Source organism: Pleurodeles waltl, chromosome 9, assembly GCF_031143425.1.
Source record: "Pleurodeles waltl isolate 20211129_DDA chromosome 9, aPleWal1.hap1.20221129, whole genome shotgun sequence".
Taxonomy (NCBI): domain Eukaryota; kingdom Metazoa; phylum Chordata; class Amphibia; order Caudata; family Salamandridae; genus Pleurodeles; species Pleurodeles waltl.
In genome coordinates this window covers 407,711,688-407,732,738 of record NC_090448.1, presented here as the reverse complement: position 1 = coordinate 407,732,738, position 21,051 = coordinate 407,711,688, and the positions used below count along the sequence as shown (strand labels likewise).

At 42.6% G+C, this 21,051-nt stretch overlaps 1 protein-coding gene across 3 annotated transcripts in view; it reads right to left on the bottom strand.

Annotated features, from left to right (window-relative positions):
• Nucleotides 1-5,889: 5,889 nt before the first annotated feature.
• RPS6KA4 (ribosomal protein S6 kinase A4) overlaps nt 5,890-21,051 on the bottom strand; it is a 222,250-nt gene continuing 207,088 nt past the window's right edge. The window contains exons 17-18 of one of the 3 annotated variants that reach the window (XR_011198717.1): nt 13,390-13,490; nt 7,013-7,136 (exon numbers count right to left, since the gene is read on the bottom strand). Coding sequence is in view for 2 of the 3 variants with exons in the window: in XM_069207158.1 (XP_069063259.1) it covers nt 6,903-7,136 (234 nt within the window). In the remaining variant the exon portion in view is untranslated. Of the gene's footprint in view, nt 7,137-13,389; nt 13,491-21,051 lie in introns of all 3 variants that reach the window. The other 2 variants (XM_069207158.1, XM_069207159.1) reach the window with 2 other exon arrangements.

Below are 21,051 nucleotides of genomic sequence, written 5' to 3'. Positions count from 1 at the left end.
CACATCTGTTCCCGGCCAAAAAAAATGGCTCATCCTGGGACCCCTACATTTTCTTGACATCGTATGCATATTGAAATGAGGTGAAACCTCCCCTTTCAAGAGGTTGAAGCAGCACGCTTACACCAGCTACGAAATGTGGGAGTAGATGCCAGTGTTTGTTGGAGGTCAGGTTACCGCTTGCTATACACACAGAGAAAGCTACCTAGCCATACACCTTTTCTGTACTTCTAAGAAAGGGGGCTGTCCTTTCAGTTTATGTAAAACACAGAAAAGTGCTGTGCCTTTATGAATTATACATCACCCTTCCATGACTTGAGGGTACATCTGGATATCCCAAAGCTTCTCCATCCCATCTTGCCTCTGCTCCCCTTCAAACTCCTAACTCCTCCTTACCCTAGTGCCAAATGTTTAACAAACAAACTGCCATTCTGCACAAATGCATATCACAGAATCTCTACTGACCACAAAATGCCTTCACATTTAGCACACATTTTCTGCTCATCCAAGAAATCTGTCTGTCTTTCAGAAAATGTCTGCCCATCTCCTGAAATTAGCTATCTAATGATGTATTGTACTAGAGCATGAACAGGACAGGCCACAAGAGATATTCTCTGTGATGTCACTAGAGAAGGGATTCATTACTGTGGCCCCAGGTTCTCCCTCAAGAACCCGGTAAAACAAAAATATCCCATCCACACACAACACTATTAGAATGTTCATGAATAAATAAAAACGGGCCTTGCCCTGCATTTATTTTACAAACCAGCCCCACCCAAACCCGTCTCCCTACCCACAAACACAGCTTCACCCACAAAACCCATCGCATTTACAAGTAAAAAAACACAGCTGCTGCTTATAAAAATATCCTTTTTATACTGCTTTTGGGGTGCTCAGGTTGAGTTCCCCCTTGCCTCCAGTTTTTCACCTATTTTGAATCCCCAACAAGCCGGACAGCACTTTATCCCTAAACTCACCCTCCCAGACCCTCTCTCAGAAACCTGCCCATGTCAGCAATCACTGTCCTGTGTGATGAACACACCCTTTCTGCTTACTAGATGCATCCTGAGCGGGTTCAAAAGCCAGGCCTAAAGCTTTTGCTCAGCCTTTATTTAAAAAAAAAAAAAAAAAAATCTATGAGCTATTTGAGAAGGAAATTAATTTTGAGACTTTCTCAGGAAGGGGCATATTTATGAGCCCCTTGTGCCGCCAGAGCGTCACTTTTTGTGATGCTTTGGTGACGCAGATGACAAAATCATAACTTTGAGGACACGAAAAGCCACTTTGCATGGCTTTGAATGGCCTCATAGATATAGATGGAAGCAAAAGTAAATTGCTTCACTACCTTACTCTAAGCTTGGGAGGCGTTCCATGCACGTTGCGGTGGGTGTTCCCAAGCAACACCCATAGTTTTTGACGCTTCCTCAGATTTACAAAATCACGTAAACCTGGACATGTGCCAAAACCCTATGCCTCCTGACGTGAGGTGTGATGAGGAGAATTATTTTTATTTCTCCTCGTTTTTCCCCTTTCCATGTGTGCTGCATTCTGCAGCACACATAGAAACAGGAAAACGCTGCCTGGGATTGTTTTTGTGCCGGAAGGTGCTCCTTCCTGTATAAAAACAAACCTGGCAACAACATAAGCACCCTTGCACTGCGGTGCAAGGGTACCTGCATTGACGCTAGGCTGTCGAAATGGCACCAGCGCAGTGGGGAAAGGACAGGAATGCACCGTATTGCATTGCTTTCACTTTGGCATAGGGCAGCAGAGCAAGTCACCTACACGCCTGATTATGACTTGGGTGGAGTAGTACCCTTGGGTGGGATACCACTGTGCTGGATTACAACTGGCCCTGTGTTTCCACACCTGTATCTCCATAGTGTGGGGACACTGGACCGGATTTTACTTGCCAGAAAAACTGGCTGGAAAAATCACAGGTAGATTGAGCTGCAAGTGCACACACCCCCTCCTGTGGCATGGCGAGAGCACAGAGTGTTTCCATGCCCACTGACACCCTAACTATGACATACCAATGTTCCACTATTAATCGGTGCCCAAGTGTGATACTGACCCTCTCAAAACCTGTTTTGGACACTGCGACATAGGGTCTGCTGTTTAAAGGGAGTTTTGGTGTCATCTTCTGTGTCCTTGGAATCATACTGAGTAACTCCATATCAGAGAAAACACGTTTTTATTACATTTCTACTGCAGGTAACTTGGTTCAGAATGCCATAAACCTTCCCGGGAACTGCAGTCGTATCCAGTGAAGTAGTATACAGCGACACTGTAGGAGTAAGCTCCTCTTATTACATAATTGGCTATGGTATGCTATCAATATTTGATATTTTAATCCATGTAACCTCTCTTATGGTAAGAGAGCATCGTTTGAGTTGTGATAGTTGTATTGATTTGTTCATTCGTGTTTTAATTACCTATCATTTTGTCCTTGGGTATGTCAACTAAGAGATGTATACTTGGCAGGACAACATTTGTTTACCTCAGGGAAAAGGGTCTGCCCTACGAGCTTTTACAAGGCCTTTAGGTGGGAGATTGCACACCAAAATCAAGGCATCGAGGCAAGATAACCAGTTACAGGCACTGTAGGCGAATAGAGGTGATATGAGGTCTTGATGATCCAGAATTACACAATGAGATGCCCGTAACTGGTACTAGCTTTCTGAAGATAAAACGTATAATATGAAAGCCTTGTAGAACCTTCTAGGGCAAACCCGACCTGTGTTTTTATTGGATCTGAGGTAACACAGATCGCATTTTAATCATTAAATGGAGAACAAAAGTATTAACTGAACACAAGATGTGTTGTAGTCTAAATTCAGAGAAGATTGTTTCGATGTGGTAATACGATAAGTGCATTGTGGTTTCACAGTAGCCCTGGCATATCATAATTATTACATAGGCAGTGCAAAAATGGTTTTAAAAAAAGCAACCAGAGTGATGTGGTATTACAGCATGTTTTAGAATGCATTTTATCACTGCCCAATGATACACCAGTAATAATAGCAGCACAAACACATGCACATGAGGATGCCCTAGTACTTACCAGCACTGTGTGACACAGTATCACGGTATTAATAGTGCTTCCACTATGGACGCTGACCTACAGCCAAGTCGAGGATACTCATTTCATATAGCTCAGAAAGCTAAAAGGCACAGTTAGCCTTGTGAGATTCAAACCTGTGAGGTTCATATGCAAACACAGCTTTTTACAGTGAACACATTAAACCAGTCAACTATCATGCCGGCTTTGAGTGGGCCACCAAACTTGTTCTGTGCGTCTACTGCACACAGTCATCACCTTGGTTACTCAGAGGAGCAGCATCCCTCACCTTTTCACCAGGAACATTAGTTATCACTTGGCCACTCAGATGAGCTCCCCTGGATGGCATATCATCCAATGTCTCTTTGTCACGTTCCATTCTATGTCACATCTCAGAGTCCTGTTACTTATAGTGACCAGAGAGGATCCCGAAACAATATTGCACAAAGAGAAGCTATCTTCTTCATGGTCTGCTCTGCAAATGTAGTTTCAGGGAAAAAGAAATCGAGCAGACATTTTCCATCAGGTTTCCTTTGACAGTCATAATAGTTTCCGAGCATCAAGTGATGTAGACACAATTCATTCACATTTTCTCGAAGGATAGGTGACAATCCCCTTACATTCAACAGCAAAAAAACGAAGATCCTTAACTATTCTACAGGCAGCCCACCAGCTCCACTGCCTTCTGATTTCTGGCCACTACCGTGCAATCAAACTCATAGCAAATAATCAGCATACAGAATCTTGGATTATACCTAGATGCAAATCTTTCACTTATGGTGCATGTAAACAAGGTATCCTCTACATACTTGCCCTGAGGCATCTTCTATATAAAATTATCCCATTACTTCCACCTCACTGCCGCCTGTAATAGTTCAGTCCTCTATACTCAGCTGCCCGGATTACGGAAACACCCTGTTTCATGGTGCACCCAGCTATTTGCTGAAATGGCTACACCGTATTTAAACTGCGGCTGACAAGCTAGCTCTGTCCCATCCTAGATATTTCACATCTTCTGTTGCATTGAAAATCTTACATTGGCTTCCTTTGCCCACAAGGGTAAGCTTCAAATCGTTGTGCATTGTTCATTAGGTGATCCACGAGACTGGACCAAGGAGCCTTAAAACTAGGTTTCTGAGATCTACACCAATGCACCAACTGTGCTCTTCTAACACCACCCTCCTTGTCATACCAAATTTAAGAAAGTGTAGGTAGGCAGTCAAGTCTTCTCAGTCCAGGGATTTACACTGTAGAACTCTCTTCCTTTTGAGCTGCTTTCTATTGTTAACCTATTAGGATTCAGGAAAGCTCCTAAAACTTGGCTGTATACTCTCTAATTGACATACGCTCTTCGTTCTTACTTATTTTAATCAACAGGTTTATCCTTAGCGCCAGAACATCTTTTTCAGGAAATGGTGTGGTTTACAAATGGTAATAATCGGATCTGTGCAACCCTAGGCTTTGGGTCATCCATTCAGTAAACATCTATCAAAGAAAGTCTCTGGTAACCTAAGCTCCCAATAACTCCATCATATGAAGCATTTTTGATCTACTACTATTTCACCAGCAGATCTTTTGAGCCAACAACACTTAATATTTTTCATGTAGCTACATGTAAACAAAAGATCTAAAACTTGATAAACGTGAGTGGTCTGTTATTCACCAGGCATCAGTTTCAAATGTGCAAGCTCAATGCGCCTGAGAAAAGCAGGGGAAAGGTCGTGCAGTGTCTTGCCTCAAACAAATGCGTTCTTGAATGTGGAGAACACCACATTAAAGAGCCTGCAGAGACATAATGCGAATCAATCTGATTTTCTCTCCCATACAGCTACTTATCTAAGCCATTTACCATAGTATCCATTTATGAAAATGAAAGCAGAGATGGAAATCTCGAGACAAAATGGATGACTTACTGTAGCTGTGGAACAATATTTGCAAGACAGGTTATGATTGTCACAGAGACACGGTTTGAGAAAACCAGAAGAAAATTCTTGCTCTTTAGAGGCATCACATTTGTTTTTGGGGGGGGGGGGGGCTTTCTCATCAAGATGGGAAAGGTTATTGGAGCATCAAGTGGCTTTCTCCAGAAATCTCAGCCTCTAAATTAACCCCAAATATAAAGAGGAAATTAAATATGAAGCAAAGAAATGTGAATTCTGAGCAGAAATTAATATTAAAATTAATATTCTAGGTACGTTCTTGGGTAACTCGAGGAAAAGATCTTTTAAATTCTACAAGTGGAGTCTGTTCCTACCTTATTTTGTGTCACACAGAAATGCTGTTTCACAAGTTGCCTAATCACCGGCACCCGACAGGTGACCTGGCAATTTATGGTTCCACAGAGTCCACTGGCCCCACTTACTAATCAAATATATTAACCATCTCATCATCCCAGCCTCTTCAGTTCTAAAACTGCCATTATGCTCATGGAAAGCCATGAGGGGCTTGACAAGTCCTTGCCCGACACACATCTCTTTCCATAGACTATAACATGTATGGAACACCACAACCCTTGTCACACTATGCACATTTATGCAGTGATATTTTTGAAGTAGCATTTTTTTTGTTTCTTCAAATGTTGGGAAAAAAACAATTTTCCACATAAGTAGAACTCCAGATATGAAACGCAACAGCCTCTTTTACTTACTAAAATGAAACATTTACAGTGAACAATAAATAATAAAACAGTAACGCCGACAGCAACAAATCAAACTAGGGCCATGCAGTAAATTGCCTCCTGCTGTAACCTTAACTTCTCGACTGAGGTGATCAAATCAGTGGCAGCCAAAGCCCCATCTTTGCTATTTGCTGGTGTCCAATCTTCAGAGATCTTTGATAGAAAAACAATCTTTTAATTTAAGTGAATCACCAATGGCATAAAAGTAAGCATTACAATAAAAATGTTTTGACATTTAAATATATTTGTACTTCTCTAACAAATGCGACAATTGAGAACCATATTTTTTACTCCCTTAAAATCACTTACTCTTGGCTTTCACAAGAAAGACAGAAAATGCTATCACTTTAAAAATATATCAGGGACCCTACCCCAGGGTTCTTTATGCTTGCTCCTAACTGACATCATTCATAAAAGCAAGATCTTCTCCTGTAGCATTACTCCAGCACAATGACCTGGTAAGGGGATTTGGCACAACATGAATAATGTGGCACCACTGATCTTGTGGTTTGGGGAGATTTATGGGTTGAATGAAGGGGGCATCCGTTATTTATTATCTACAAACAAGAAAAAGATGTTGGAAATTTGAAAAAGCTGTAGACCTGGTAACACTAAATGCAAAAATCAGCCACACAACTCGACATCAGCGCAACTAGAAAAACACAAGACATTAGACAGACTTTCCTTGGCATCAAATCTGAAGTTGGAGTTCTGTTGAAAGGCCAGGCCAGCAGGACCTAAAAGTACCTAAACTGCAAACCCCCATTATGCCTCCAAATGTTGGGGTATAACCAGTTCACCCTGAGCCTTTCATAGCTTGATCAGACCATTTTCACACAAAATGGCACCTGATTCCCACTCCTGGGTCTCTCACTTTGTTGGGTAAAAGAACTCTGAGCAGGGTGAGGAAGCTCATCCAAAAAATAAAATTACCGCAATTCTCTGGCAAACTGCTGGCTGCAATATACCGCTGCACCACACCTGCTCCCCCTGTTCTCCCAAAAAATGCAGCTTACTTTAAAACATCAAATTAAAAATAACAATACCAATAATTGTTCATTTCGGCGAGCAGCAGCTGCCTTGGACGACCTGTGCCTCCCCACCTCACACAAAATGTCCGCTGGAGGAGGATAAACCAAAATAAATAGTGTTCAACAGAGAAAGCGGCTAGGTGGGTGGGAAGAGGCTTTCAGTCTTTTTGGGGAGTGCCTTGGACTTTGGTGAGCGGGCGGGTACGGGCTTGGAAGAAGAGGATGAGGAGGAAGTAGAAGAAGAGCTGCCACTGGAACTGCGTCGGGTTTCCACACCAGTGCTAGACATTTTTAATTTTCGGCGTTTGGCCAAGGGTGCGTTGTCCACACTCTTCAGAAAGAACCCCTCACGCTTCCCCTTGTTAAATGCCTGCAGAGAGAAGAATGAGAATGAGTGAGAGAGTTCAACGAGGAGAAGGAATGTGGGAGAGAGAGACAGTGAACATGAGAGAGAGTGGATGAGAGCAAAGGGTGGAAGGGAATATGAGTGTGCACCAGAAAAGAGAGCAGAGAGGAGTGCTGCACATGCAATATTAAGAGAGAAACAAATACGGTAATGGGAGTGTATGTGTGTGTGTGTACATACAAGAAAGTGGGGCCATGGAGATGTGAGTATGCAAGTTTGATTGTGTTAAACAAGGGCCTCAGGAGGAGAAAATGACAGTTTTTGCTCTTGTGGGCACAACACAAATGGAGAAAGCTAGCTTACTTGTACATGTAGGAGAGCATAGACACAGAAAGAGTGGAGAGTGCAGAGGGAAAAGGTAGACGGGAGAGGGCATACCAGGGAATGTTGGATCAGCCAACACGTTTTATCCGTTACTAGGCATTCATCAGGGACAAACTTCAGAAGAATATAGTTCAGAAATCATAATCCATATGAATCTTTTTAACATCCAGTATCTAAAGTCATATGTTATCTGTATCAGCAAATAGCAAAGCTATTCCAACTAACAGTATGGCGTTTGTAACTTCTTCACACCTCCGGAGATGGTTGCTCTGTTTGAGATTATATATTTTAGATTTAAAATATAAAAATTGAACATTTCCCAAAGGAAACTTACAAGCTACTTACTAGTATTCTAAATATGTTTAAAGAGGTTATCATGTTTAAAGGAATTTTTAAATAAATAACGTTGGGAACAATTTTAGATTAGAATTTAAGATGTGGCATGAAAATAACTGCATGCAATTTCTTTAAAGACAGATACACCATTTTAGGAAAATGTGCACTTTTAAAAAGGATTTTGTGATATACTTCAAAATAATATAACATACTTTGTAAAAAAAAAAGCTGAGACCTTTTAAAAAACATTATTGTGCAATCTGTTTTAAATACTTCTGGCAACTTTGATAACAGAACAGTTCTAATTTATTTTGAGCAATTCTCATATCATTTTGTGCATATTAGTACGATGAGTTTTGTGTGCAAAGAAAAAGTTACTTTCATCCCATAATAATATCTCTGGTGGACACATAACCTTCCCACAGATTCCTCATTTTATGATTATGACTCCAGGCACACAACTTGTCCGGAAACTATTTCCCAGCAATAATTTTCAAGCTCCACCAGCTGCCACATGGTTGCGTCAGCCACGAGTCCTTGTGCCTGATGTGTAGACTCAGGAGTATATATGGTGCCAATCAGCATGATGGCATCATATACTGTTACTTTTTCTGGACCTCAACAATACGTACCAAGAAGGCATCAATTACAACAACAATAATAGCACATAACATGTGTTCATACCTTAGGATTTTCGTATTACACACAGTACTAGTTCACCACTTGGGAAGGAAAGTCGGTAATGAATCTGTGGGAAGATTATGGCCTTCATTATGACATTGGCGGCAAATGCAGCCTACCGCCACGGCGCCGGCCGCCAACATACCGTCGCCGTGGCTACCAGCCGCCAACCGCATTATGATCGTAGGCAGAATTCCACCAGAAGGCTGGCGGAATGCCATTGACGGTCATGGCGGCGGACAGCGTTAAGGTGATACGGCCTGGCAGTGTTTTGCTGGCGGACACTGCTGCTGGCAGCAGCGCTGCGTCCCTTCTCCTGCTGGAGGACCCCCTGCAAGCAGGTAAGTTGGGTTCTCTGACAGGAGAGGGGGTGTTTTTTGTGTGTGTGTGTGTGTGTGTGTGTGGGGGGGGGGGGGGTGTCTGTTTTTGTATGCGTGCATTCGGGTGTGAGTCGTGTGGAATGCGTGTGTGAATGAATGAGAGTGTACGTGTATGGTGTGTGTGCATCAATGTGTATTAGTGTGTGTTGCGGTGTGTGGGTATGTATGTGTGCATGCGTGGCTGGATGTGGGTATGCATGTGTGTATGTGTGTGTATGTGTGTGTATGTATGTGAGTGCGTGTGGATGTCGGGGTGGGTGGAAGGGGGAAGGTGGTGGGGGGCTCTGGAGAGGGGGAGGGGGCAGGGGAGACCCCTATCAGTGCCAGGGAAGGAATTCCCTGGCACTGATAGTGCCTACCGCCATGGTTTTCTTGGCGGTACGATTGCCACGAAAACCATGGCGGTAGGCGGGGTCATAATCCCAAGGTTGGCTTGAGCCAAACGGCCAATGTCATAATTTGGGGAAAGGTACCGTCAGCCTGTTGGCAGTACCTTTTGCTAAATTATGGCTGTCCGCCAGGGTCGTAATGACCCCCTACGTACTTACCTTGGAAGCATCTGTTCATAGTGTGCAGCGCTGTAGATCTACATGCTTAGCATACTCCTGCCATCTAGCGTTAAGCTTGGAAGTTTGCAAGTCGTTTTTCTTTGAAGAATTATTTCAAGTCATGAGTTATGATGTGACTTCACCTCTTGTTGTATATTGCGCATTGGCACAGACCATCTTAGGTTTTTTTTCTCACAGTTGCTAAGAGTATATAGAAGTGTGAACCAAAGGTAGGGTACAATAAGCTCAATGTACAGTGAAACAGTGATAAATGGAAGGTGATCTGCAAAAGGCACACAAGTCCAGAAAGGAGTGCTGGCACATGAGAATCTACAGCAATAAAAGCTAGCATTAGAAGCTATAACCAGAAGCGTATACAGGGTAAGTAGCATTTTTCCTTCATAGCATGTGTCGCTGAAGATACACATGCTTAACAGACTGTCTAGCAGTTCTCTACAGGCAGTGGTAGCTAGTGTGTGGATGATATGTGTCTGAAATAATCTCACACCATTTAGCAAACTAAAACCAGTTGATGGGCTAAGACGTCCACACAAGAGTACTTGGTAAAAGTGTGTAGAGCTCACTCAAGTGCCTGCCTTAATGATGTCCGCTAGTGGGATGTTTCCTAGGAAGGCCATAATGGCACCATTCTAGTGGGTGAAGTGCATCCTAGGTGAAGAACTATTTGCCTTGTGGTAACAAATCTGAACAGCACTTGATAATCTACCTGGCTATGCCAACCTTAAGATAAGATGATCCCTGTGAGGCTTTTCAAAAGAGACAAAGAGCTGGTCTGACATACCAGACTGGTCCTGTTGATGTAGTAGATGAGGGCCATTTCAACATCTAATTTGTACAGTGGTCTTTCTGCAAAGGAATCCAGCTGGGGGGAAAAAAACAGGAGCTCTACGGTTTGGTTAGGGTGGAAGAAAGGGTGACACCATTTCAGGGAGGAACCTAGAATTAGTTTTAAGAAGAACCTTATCCTTTTAGGCCTTGATAAAGGGCTCATGTAGCGCGAGTGTTTTGCAGCTCGCTGATTTGCCTTAGTGAAGTGACGGCTACAGAAGACTACCTTCCAAGAAAAGAACAGCAAAGGGCATGAATGCATAGGTTCCAAGGGTGGACTCACGAGTCTAGTAAGGACTATGTTAAGGTTCCACATAGAAGTGAGAGGTACTCTGCAGGGTTTGAACCTTTGAAGCCTTTCATAATGGCCCTAACCAGTGGGATCCTGAACATGGGCATGTGTTCTCTGTTCTGCATATAGCCCTCCACTGTGGCTAAATTTAGGTCAAAAGAGATGCACACAAGCCCCAGCTTTTGTAAGTGAGAAAGGTAGGCATCATGGGTTTAAAGGGATCCAAGCATTTTTAAATGCACTAATGTAAGAACTTCTTCCATTCTGCAGCATAGCATGCCAATGTTGTGGGCCGTTGGCTCTCCTTCAAGATGGACGTATAATATTGTGGATGGTGAAGGTACACAAATTCTAAGACCTCTGGTGCCAAATCATAAGACTGAACTACTTAGGGTGATCTTGATGTGAGAAGGTCTAGCCTGAAGTGAAGCCTCCTCTGGGGGTTGAGTGATAATTCGGAGAGTATGGATGGCTGTCTGACCCATGCTGGCACTAGCAGGATGGGAGTTAATGACATTTACTTGAGCTTCTTCGCCACAAAGAGAAGCAACAGGAGAGGCAAAAAGCATAGGACAATATCTCTGACCAATTCATTCATAGTGCATTGCCCATGGACTGTGGATATGTTATGGTGAAGTTTGGGCATTCCGCATTTTCCAGAGTAGCGAAAAGGTCCATCCATGGGATTCTCTGATGCTGGAAATAAGTATGAAGGACCTGGGGGCAGAGTTCACACTCATGGATTTGTTGATGTGTTTGGTGAGCAGATCAGCAAAGTTGTTGTTCACCCCCGGGGAGATGTTCTGCCATGAGAAGAATATTGTAGAGAAGTGCTCAGTGCCAGATCCTCTAAGCAAGATGAGAGAGCTGAAGAGTGTGCAGCCTGGCTTTTAGATATAGTACATGGCAGTCACGTCGTCTGTCTTGATCAAGTCTATCTTCCTCTGAATAATCTTCAAGAAGATTTCCAGGGCTAGGTGAATGACAAGCAGATTGAAGTAATTGATGTGGCAAACTAGGTGCTGAGAGGCCACGTTCCTTGGACTGTGAACTGGTTAAGATGCGGACTACATCCTGTGAGAGATCAGGCTTATTGCCAGTAAAGAAACTCTGTTCACCTCTTGTTGTGCCCATTCTACAGTAACTTCTGTCCACAGAGATTCAATCAATAACATTCTATCACAAGATTCTAAGGTAAGATTCTGGAGGCAAGTAGAGAATGCAAGCTGCATCACAATACCACACATGCTCCTCTCCACAAGAAAATTAAAAGAGACACAATACTATAAAAAAAAGACACAAAAAGCAAAACAAAAATCACACTAATGGCACCTGGAACTCTGAAGTAAACAGCAAGAGATTACTCTTTTTCTTGATCAAAATTCTGCTGAGATTCCAAATGAGTCCATCTTCTAACTTAACAGCTCCTCTCAAAACTTTTACAACTTTGAGAGGATCATGATACTTCTTTGAGTAGAAGTACATTCAGGAACTCTCGCTCTACCTCCACCAATCTTTACCTTTGCACCTTTCATCGCCTCACTCATATCATAGTAAACTTTCCTCTTGACTTGTTCTTCCATCTTTTCCATGATGCTAAAACTTTCCCTGATTTCAACATTCACTTCCTGACCAGATATTTTGACAACCCAAAGTGGGCAAATCAAAGTGAATGTTTTCCTTTTCCTAAGCAATTCAGAGTCAGTCCTATGAAGTAACCCTATATTCCTCAACATGTTGGAATACCATCTCTTACCACTGGTTCCCTCTATTATTGGCCAACTTAAAAGCTTCCTTCATCTTTTAACCATCCCATTGGTCTTGGGTTGATACAGAACACATTTGTTTGTGATGTATCACTGTCATCTCCCTGGAAACTAACTGTACCCTATTATCAGGAATCAAGTATTTGAGATTACTCTCACAGGCAAACACACTAGAAAGAAATCATCACACTAATGCTGTGGATATATTTTGCACAAGACTAGCCTCCGGGCAGAGAGAAAACATGCCCGATAATACCAACAAATATGTAGGCATTCCTCCAGGCATAATGGGTCCCACAATTTAAAAAACAATCTCCTGCAATGGTTATCTCAGCAAATCTCTGCTAATCATAGGTGAAGACTTCTTAGTCTTGTCAACTTTTCCCTGCAGTCTTAGCAATCTTCAGCTGGCCTCTCTACCATTACATCCATGCCTTGTCAAAAATAAGAGCACCTCAACTTCTCCTTGGTTTTTCTTATTTCTTGTTGTTGCTTGTGAGCTAAGTCTACCATTTTAAAAAATTTCAGTAGGCACAAACCTAGACCCTATAAGCAACCATCTACTACTGACAATTTCCCAGTTACTTTCCACACCACAACACTTCCTCTGTGCCTTCCGCACACGTACCGGTCATTACAAACTTCCAAATGTTTTTCAGCAACAGATTTACTTCCATCCATTCCGGCCATTCTTCCTGAAATATGCATGTCTCTGCAGCCACACAAACCTTAACAATAGCTTCTTTCCCCCAATCATTTTCATTCTCTGCTTTTTGGTCTTCATGAGTAACAAGGTGGAAGATTACTTTTCCAGAACAGTTAAACACCCCTAGGGTGAATGTGACAACAAAATGGAATTCCTGTAGTACCACACTCCATTTACATATGCATGAAGACACACAATCCAAACCTCTTTTCCCAAAGACTTCTTGAAGTAGTTTGTGATCTGACAAAACATGAAACTTTGTTCCCCATAAGGATTTGTGGAATTTTTTAATCAGTCTGAACACCTCAAAGGACTCCTCCTTTATTGTAGAATACCTTGTTTCTGCTCCCTTCAGCGCTCGACACAAAATCAATGGTCACATCCCTACTATCTTGCATCTGCTTTAAAACAGCTCCCATTTCTTTGTCACTGGCATCTGTGATAACACAAAAAGGTAGACCTGGAATGAAACCTTTCAAATTCTGAGCATTAAAAAGTATTTTTTATGTCAATAAATTCTTTTTGACACTTGTCATGCCAGAAGAATTCTGCTTCCTTTCTCAACAGCCCACGAATAGCATAAGACCTACAGGCACATCCAGGTACAAATCTCGAGTAAAACTCAGCCATGACTAAGAAGGCTTGCACTTCCCTTTTTTCTTCCAGGATATTATAAATGAACAATGGTTTTAACAAACTTGTTTTTAAGGGGGGCAGCATAATTCGCTATGACCCAAGTATACCAACCCAAAAGAGCAGAACCTTCATTTGTTGACTTTCAACATTATACCCACTGCTTTGAAATTTTCCCAATGTCCTTGATTTTCCCAATGTTTTCCGCAAGAGTGTTAGTAAATATCATACCGTCATCTTGAAAGAACTTTACACCAGATAAACCACTCAAAAATTTGCCATTAACCCTGGGAATACCAAAGCTACATAATATAATCCAAAAGGCATTTTATGAAATCCAAAACTTCCAAAAGGTGTTATGAAGGAAGTGAGAGACTTTGAATCTTCACTTAAATGAATATGGTAGCATGCTGATGTGAGGTTTAATGTAGTAAAAAACCTTGCACCAGCTAACAAGCCTATGATTTCAGTGATAATGGGTAAAGGGAATCTGTCTTTTACTACCTCCTTATCAAGCTGCCTTAGGTCAACACAGAATCTGATTTCCCCATGGCCTTTCATTGCCACCACCATGGATGCCAACCCGTCAAAGACCTCAACTGCTTCAATTATTCCTTCCTCACTCTATCATGTTAACTCATCCTTAACAGCAGCACACAAACTGAGTCATATATTTTGCAGCTAGCAAGCAACTGGAACCGCATTCACTTTTAATCATGTGTGGTGCACATAACCTTGAACACACCATACTTTACTAGGAAAAACGTCAGGAAATTCCTTGAACAGTAACTCAAGGAAGCTGTCTAATTTATGTATTAAAAGATGTAGGTTTCAATTGTGATGCAGAAAGATTCCTAAGAGTTTCTGATGTGGCCAACTCAAAATCGTATCTTCTGTCACTGGCACGTAAATCTTGCCACTTGCCATTTTACCCTTGAATTTAATATTGGCCTTAAAATAACCCTAATACATGAATAGTTTTGCCACTATAGCTGTATGGTATGACATCTGCTTTAAACAACTCTTTCTCTTTAAAATCATTAACATAGTCTGTGTCCAAAACTAGTGAAAGACTAGCACCAGAATCCATCCTCACAGATATAAAAATAATGTTGAATGTTACTAAACCAGATAGATGCTCACACTTTTGTTTTGTAACACAATTCAAATCATTAACTATTTGTAGTAGTTCATCTTCTTTTTCCATAGAAATCCCCAATACCCTTGCTTTTGAGAACCCGCTTCTGTGGGATTTAACAAGATGACCTCTCTTACTACAAGATTTGCACAAAGCTTTAGTGGCAGGATATTCTTTGGAATTCTCCATATGTCCTGGACTACCATGCTACCAATACCAAGTTCCCCAAAATCTTGGTGCATTGAGAAGTTTTGTGAAGCTTTTGACTCTTGCACCAACAGCTTGGATTTTTTTTTAACCTTTACGCAGTTCCTGCACACATACAAAATAATGTTCTACAGTTTTTGCCATCCTAAAGGCTTCATTTAAATTTGTATTTTTCTTAAGCCACAATTCCTTTCTAATTTTATCAGATTTGCATTTTACCATGAATTGATCACAAATTCTTTCCCCAGAATTTGCACTGACATTACAGGTAGGGGCTAAAAAGCGTAAAGCAGTAATATAATCCTCTATTGACTCCTCATTCCTTTGTTCACTCATATCAAACTGGTATTGCTTAAGAAATGTGGAAATCCTGGTTAAGAAGTATATATTACGTTTTTGATTATAACATCACAGTAATTTAGACTTGGTATAACATAGTCTTCATCGTGAGTAGATACATTTGTGAAATTGTCATAAACTTCCTGCCCCTTTGCCCCCAGACAATGTATCAACATCGATGCTTTTTCCCCAGGAGTCAAGTTCGAACCACATACTCTCAGGTAATTAATAAAAACTTGTTTTCATTTTGAAAAGGGTATATATGGTTCTCCAAGTGAAAGGTAAAAAAGAGATGCGGAGTATTGATTTGCATAATGAGAAAAATAAGTGGTCATATGTAACAGAGTATAATACTTGTAGAAAATATTTTGTGAAAAACGGGAAGAGTCAAAAAATTATGAGCAAAGGAATTTGGATTAAATACCTATAACACTGGTATCGTATGTGATACCAGAGCCAGTTCAGACCAAAAACCTTTTGATAGGAAAATGTTACGTACTCAGTAAGCATCTGTTTGTAGCATGTAGTACTGTAGAATCACATGCTTAGCATAATCCTGCCATCAAGTGTTGGGCTCGGAAGAGTACAAGTTGCTTTTCTCTGAATAAAGTCTTTCGAGCTAAGATGTAGAGCGACTCCCCCTCTTGCTGGTAGTGCACAATCGACTCCATTGTTAGATTGTTTTCTCGCAAGGCAGGTGAGGATAGAGTGTAAAGCATAGCAAGCGTAGTATCGTAAGTTGTTCATGCTCATTTAATGTGTAATAACTTATAAAAGTAACTGTAACACACACAGGTGCCCGGGGAGGAGGATGGGTGCATGTGAATCTACCTGAAGATACACATGCTTAGCATGGACTGAAAAACTTTCCCCCTCAATAAGCGGTGGCCAACCTGTGGGGGTTACAGTTATTTGAAATATTGTAATAGACATGCCTGGCTAATATTGGCTGGTTGATGGGCCAAGCACATCTACACAATAATGTTTAGTAAATGTATCAGGCCTTGAAAAATCATAAAAATGTTACTAGACCTGCAGGTCGAGTAAGTTGAATAATCTACTCGACCTAACTAGGTAAATAATTTAGTTTACAGAGTCACCTTTTTCTTCATTCTCACATATTAGAGCACCTTTAAATATGTGACCTCAGCATCTCTGCTGTACACAAAACCCTCTTTTGTTTGATTAAATAGACTAAACGCTTGCTCTATGTATAAAAATAATCTAGACTACGTAGAGGGGACACAAGATCCATGACTTGTCTCTTAGTTTACTAGTACCACTTCCTTCAGGGCAGGAGTGTTTCTCAGTTTATGTTTAAACACTCACTTTTAATAAATATAGTACTAAAGCATGATGTGGTAGCACACTGTCATTTACAGACAGTAAATTTCCAGGAAATTCCCAAAAAAACCTTCCCACTAACTTGCAGCTTTACTAATGAAACTATATAGTGTCATAAAAATCTGTGAAAATTGGGTTTCAGAAAGCATATTTATCCTTTGCACATCACCAAGTAAAATGTTCTGATTTGTTTTTATCCTAATAAATGATTTTTTCCATGACAAACACTAGGCTTTCACAACTACTGATATAGAGTTTGAAATGTTTACACAGTTGACTTAGGGGTTCATTATGACCCCGACGGTCGGTGATAATGTGGTGGTAGTACCGCCAACAGGCTGGCGGTACATACCACCACATTATGACATTGGCGGGTTGGCTGCAGCTAACCCGCCAATATACCACTCCGACCACCATGGCGGTAGCAGCTGCCGGGCCGGAGATAATCTCCAACACGGCGGCCGCTAATGTACCATAGCTACAGTATTACATCTTTGGAATGGTACAATACCATCCAAGACAACCTGCCTACTGCCATGGTTTTCGTGGCGTTCGTAATGCCATGAAAACCATGGTGATAGGCCCTACCAGTGACAGGGAATTCCTTCTCTGTCACTGGTAGGAGCCCCCCCACCCAAACACTCCCCAGACGCCCCCCACCCCCTCCATCCTCGCTCTCCCTCTTCCAATCCCCCACCGCCCATACACGCACACTTGCAGACACGCACCATGCATACACACACTAACTCACACAGGCATACACGCATCCATACATGCATGCATCCATTCATTCTCACACACATCCGTACAGACATTCACACTGACACGCATTCACATTTCCATTCATACATGCATTCTCACACATGCATACACACTCGCAAACACTACACACACATTCGCATTCACGCACACACTCCCACATTCATGCACACACCCCCCCCCACACACACACACAAAGACAAAACAACCCCCACCCCCCTCCCCTGTCGGAAACCCAACTTACCTGCATCCCAGGGGGTCTTCTGGCAGGGGACGGGGCGCTGCTACCGCCCGCATAACACCGCCAGGCCGTATTATTTGTCAGAATATGGCTAGCGGCGGTCTACTGGTGTGGCGCTGCTGGTGGTAGCAGCACCACCTTAACACCATCCACCAGTATGGCCACAGCCAGATTTCCGCCATTTTTGTGGCAGAAATCCAGCTGTGGTCATAATTTGGATGTTAGCTCTGGTGACTGTCTTTTGGCGGCCGTCGCCGCGGCGGTAGGCGGCATTTACTGCCAATCTTATAATGAGGTCCTTAGATATTTAAATGTTGTGTGTCTTTGTAGAGCACATCATACAGTTCACGTTACAAAATCCTGGAACTCTGCAGTCAGAAGAAACATTAATCGTAAGAAGACAAACTGACTTTTGACCTCTCTGTGAGTACAGAGCAAATGTCACAAGATAAGAACACGATTTGAAGGCATCTTTATCGCTCCTTTATAGCTCCTTCACTTTGTGACTGAACAGAACACCTGTTCTTTCTCAACTCGCCAGAAGGGGCGAGTAAGTTCTAAAAATAGCTCAAACTTATAAAATATGTCACCATAGCAAGTGGATTTTTCAGGCCTATGTATGTGGTGTAGACAATGTAGCTGCTTTATATATGTCAGCTATAGGCACATTTCCTAGAAGGGCCACTGAAGATCCTTTTTTTTTTTTTTTAAATGAGTGGCGTGAGCTCAAGGTAGGCTGGGTAAAATTCTTTAGCATAGCATGTTTGAATACATTCGACCATCTAATGTGCAATGCCCGATTCAGAAATGGCTATTCCTTTGTGTGGTTTTAAAAAAGCAACAGAGTTATGTTTTTCTAAATGACGTGGTTCTATCAATATCATACATAAGGGCTTGTTTTTAATCTAGGGTGTGCAGAGCCCTTTACGCAACTGATTCAAGTTAGGGAAAAAAATGTAATTTTGATAGATTAAGGTGGAATTGAGACACCGCCTTTGGAAGAAATTTAAGATTGGTACGTAGTACCACCCTATCTCTGTGCAAGTGGAAGAAGAGTTTGTAGGAATCTTTCCTCTGGGCTCACCTCCCATGGCCCGGGAAGCAAGAAAGAAGGCCAAAAAGGATTCCCCAATGTCGGATGGCCTCTACACAGTAGCAGAGAGTTGGGGCTCTGTTGCGCCGTCCCCTGGCCCCAGTTCTGGGCTCAAGCCTGTTGGGCAGAGGCAGGGGAGATTGCTTCAGCTCCACCGACATCCTGTGACACGCAGGCTTGAGAAGAAGGGCCGCACTGGGGTTCCTTGACATGCGGTACAGCTCCAACCTAACTGGCCAGCTTACGAGCCCCCTGCGAGGGGGTTTGCAAAGTATGGCAGTCATGGAGACCAGCTGAACTGGAGGCGCTGTGGTACTTCCCAGTAGCAGCACGGCTGCTTCTCCTCTGGCAGCAAAAAAACACGGCAAGTTTAGGCAGAGGGCCCTCTCACCTCTGCCAAAGGGGACAGGAGATTGTGAAATGCTTTGCCTGCACTAGGGCTCTAGTTAGGAAATCGGTCTCCATGCGCTAGTTTTTATAATACACCAGGTGCCTCCCCCCACATGCTTGGACCTGGAAAAAGGCAGCAGTTCTTCACAGCACGGAGTCCAACAACCCCAAAGGAGGAGAAGACAACACCCCACCCTGGCTCTGTGCTCCTTGGGGAGGTGGCACTTGGAGGGGGCACAACAGGAACAGGCAGGCCAGCACACAAGCAAGGGATTAAAGTGGCAGTGCCTTCTGACAGTCATTGATGTGCTTAATGCAGCCAGAGTAAGTAGGGCAGCTGGCAGCAGGACAACATATAGAAAAGCAATCCAGATGTGTCCTTTCGGCCACCCAGCAGACACTAGGCAGCAGGGCAAAAAAAGAAGAGCAGTCCAGATGAGCCCTTTATGTGGTCCAGCAGTCCTTCCAGCAGAGATTCGGTCCCAATTCCAAAAGTTCTCTCCTAATCAGGGGGCAAGCCCCTTCTTAAACTCAAAAATATCTTTGTTCAGGGGGATAACTTCAAATGGATCCTTTCAAGTCAAGCACAACACCCTTTCAACCCAGCCCTGTCTCCATACATCAGTAGGGGGTAATCAGTCAATTGTGTGAGGGCAGGACACAGCCTGTCCACATGTAAAAGGTGTTAACGACCCTCCCTCTCCCCAGCTCAGGAACACTCATCAGTATGCAGGTGCCTTTTCTGTCACACCCAACCCTTCCTGTGTGATTGCTGTCTCGAAAATATGCACCAATTGGAGCTGTCAGTCTGCCCCAGATGTGGATTGGAGTCAGGCTGCAAAAGCTATAGGCACAGAGAAATGCCCACTTTCTAAAACTGGCATTTTTACAATGGTATTAAAAAATCCACCTACACCAATAACCGTATTTCTTACTACCATTCTACACATACTAAACATGCCAACGCTATTCCTCACGGATCAGAAGATACCACTTAGACATATGTAAGGGCATTTCCAAAGCAATCCTATGAGAGGAGCAGCACTCACAGTAGTGAGAAACTAAATAGGCTGTTTGTCACTACTAGGACATGTAGCACTTAAAGACATATGTCCTACCTTGTTCATACACAGCACACTGTCCATAGGGCTATCTAGGGCCTAGCTTAGGCATACCTTTGGTGAAGCAAAAAGGGCGCTTAGGCCTTGGCACGTAGTTTGACTTGCCAAGTCAATGTAGCATAAAACTGTGCAGACCGGCCCTGCAGTGCAGGTCTGAGACAGGTTTGAAAGGCTACATCTGTGTGTGGCACAATCTGCACTGCAGGCCTGCTAGTAGCATTTATTTTACAGTCCCTGGGTGTATGTTATACCACTTTACAAGGGATTTACAGATAAATTAAATAAGCCAAACAGGCACAAGCCAATTAAGCCAAGTTGAAGGGGAGAGAGCGCACATGCACATTAGCACTGATTAGCAGTGGTAAACGTGACCAGAGTACTAAAGCCTACAAAAAGAGGGTCAGAAAAATAGGAGAAAGTCAAAACATTTTCAGAAAGGGCCATTTCCAATGCCATATATATGAAAGTTAAATGTGCCAATCAGGTTTTAAGCCAATTTTGAAATGTTTTAAGAGTCTAATCACATACAGTGGGCACTATATAGCCGTGTCCCAGGGGTGGGTGAGACACAAAAAAAGTAACAATCTGGAGATGATTACCTGAAAAGGAGTCACTTTGCAACAGACCCTGGATAAAAATGTTCAGTATCCATGTGCCCAGCTGTAGCACTCAGGGATTATCATGGAGACATATCCATTCTGTTGCAAGTCCACCCCTTGAGCACAGGGAAAA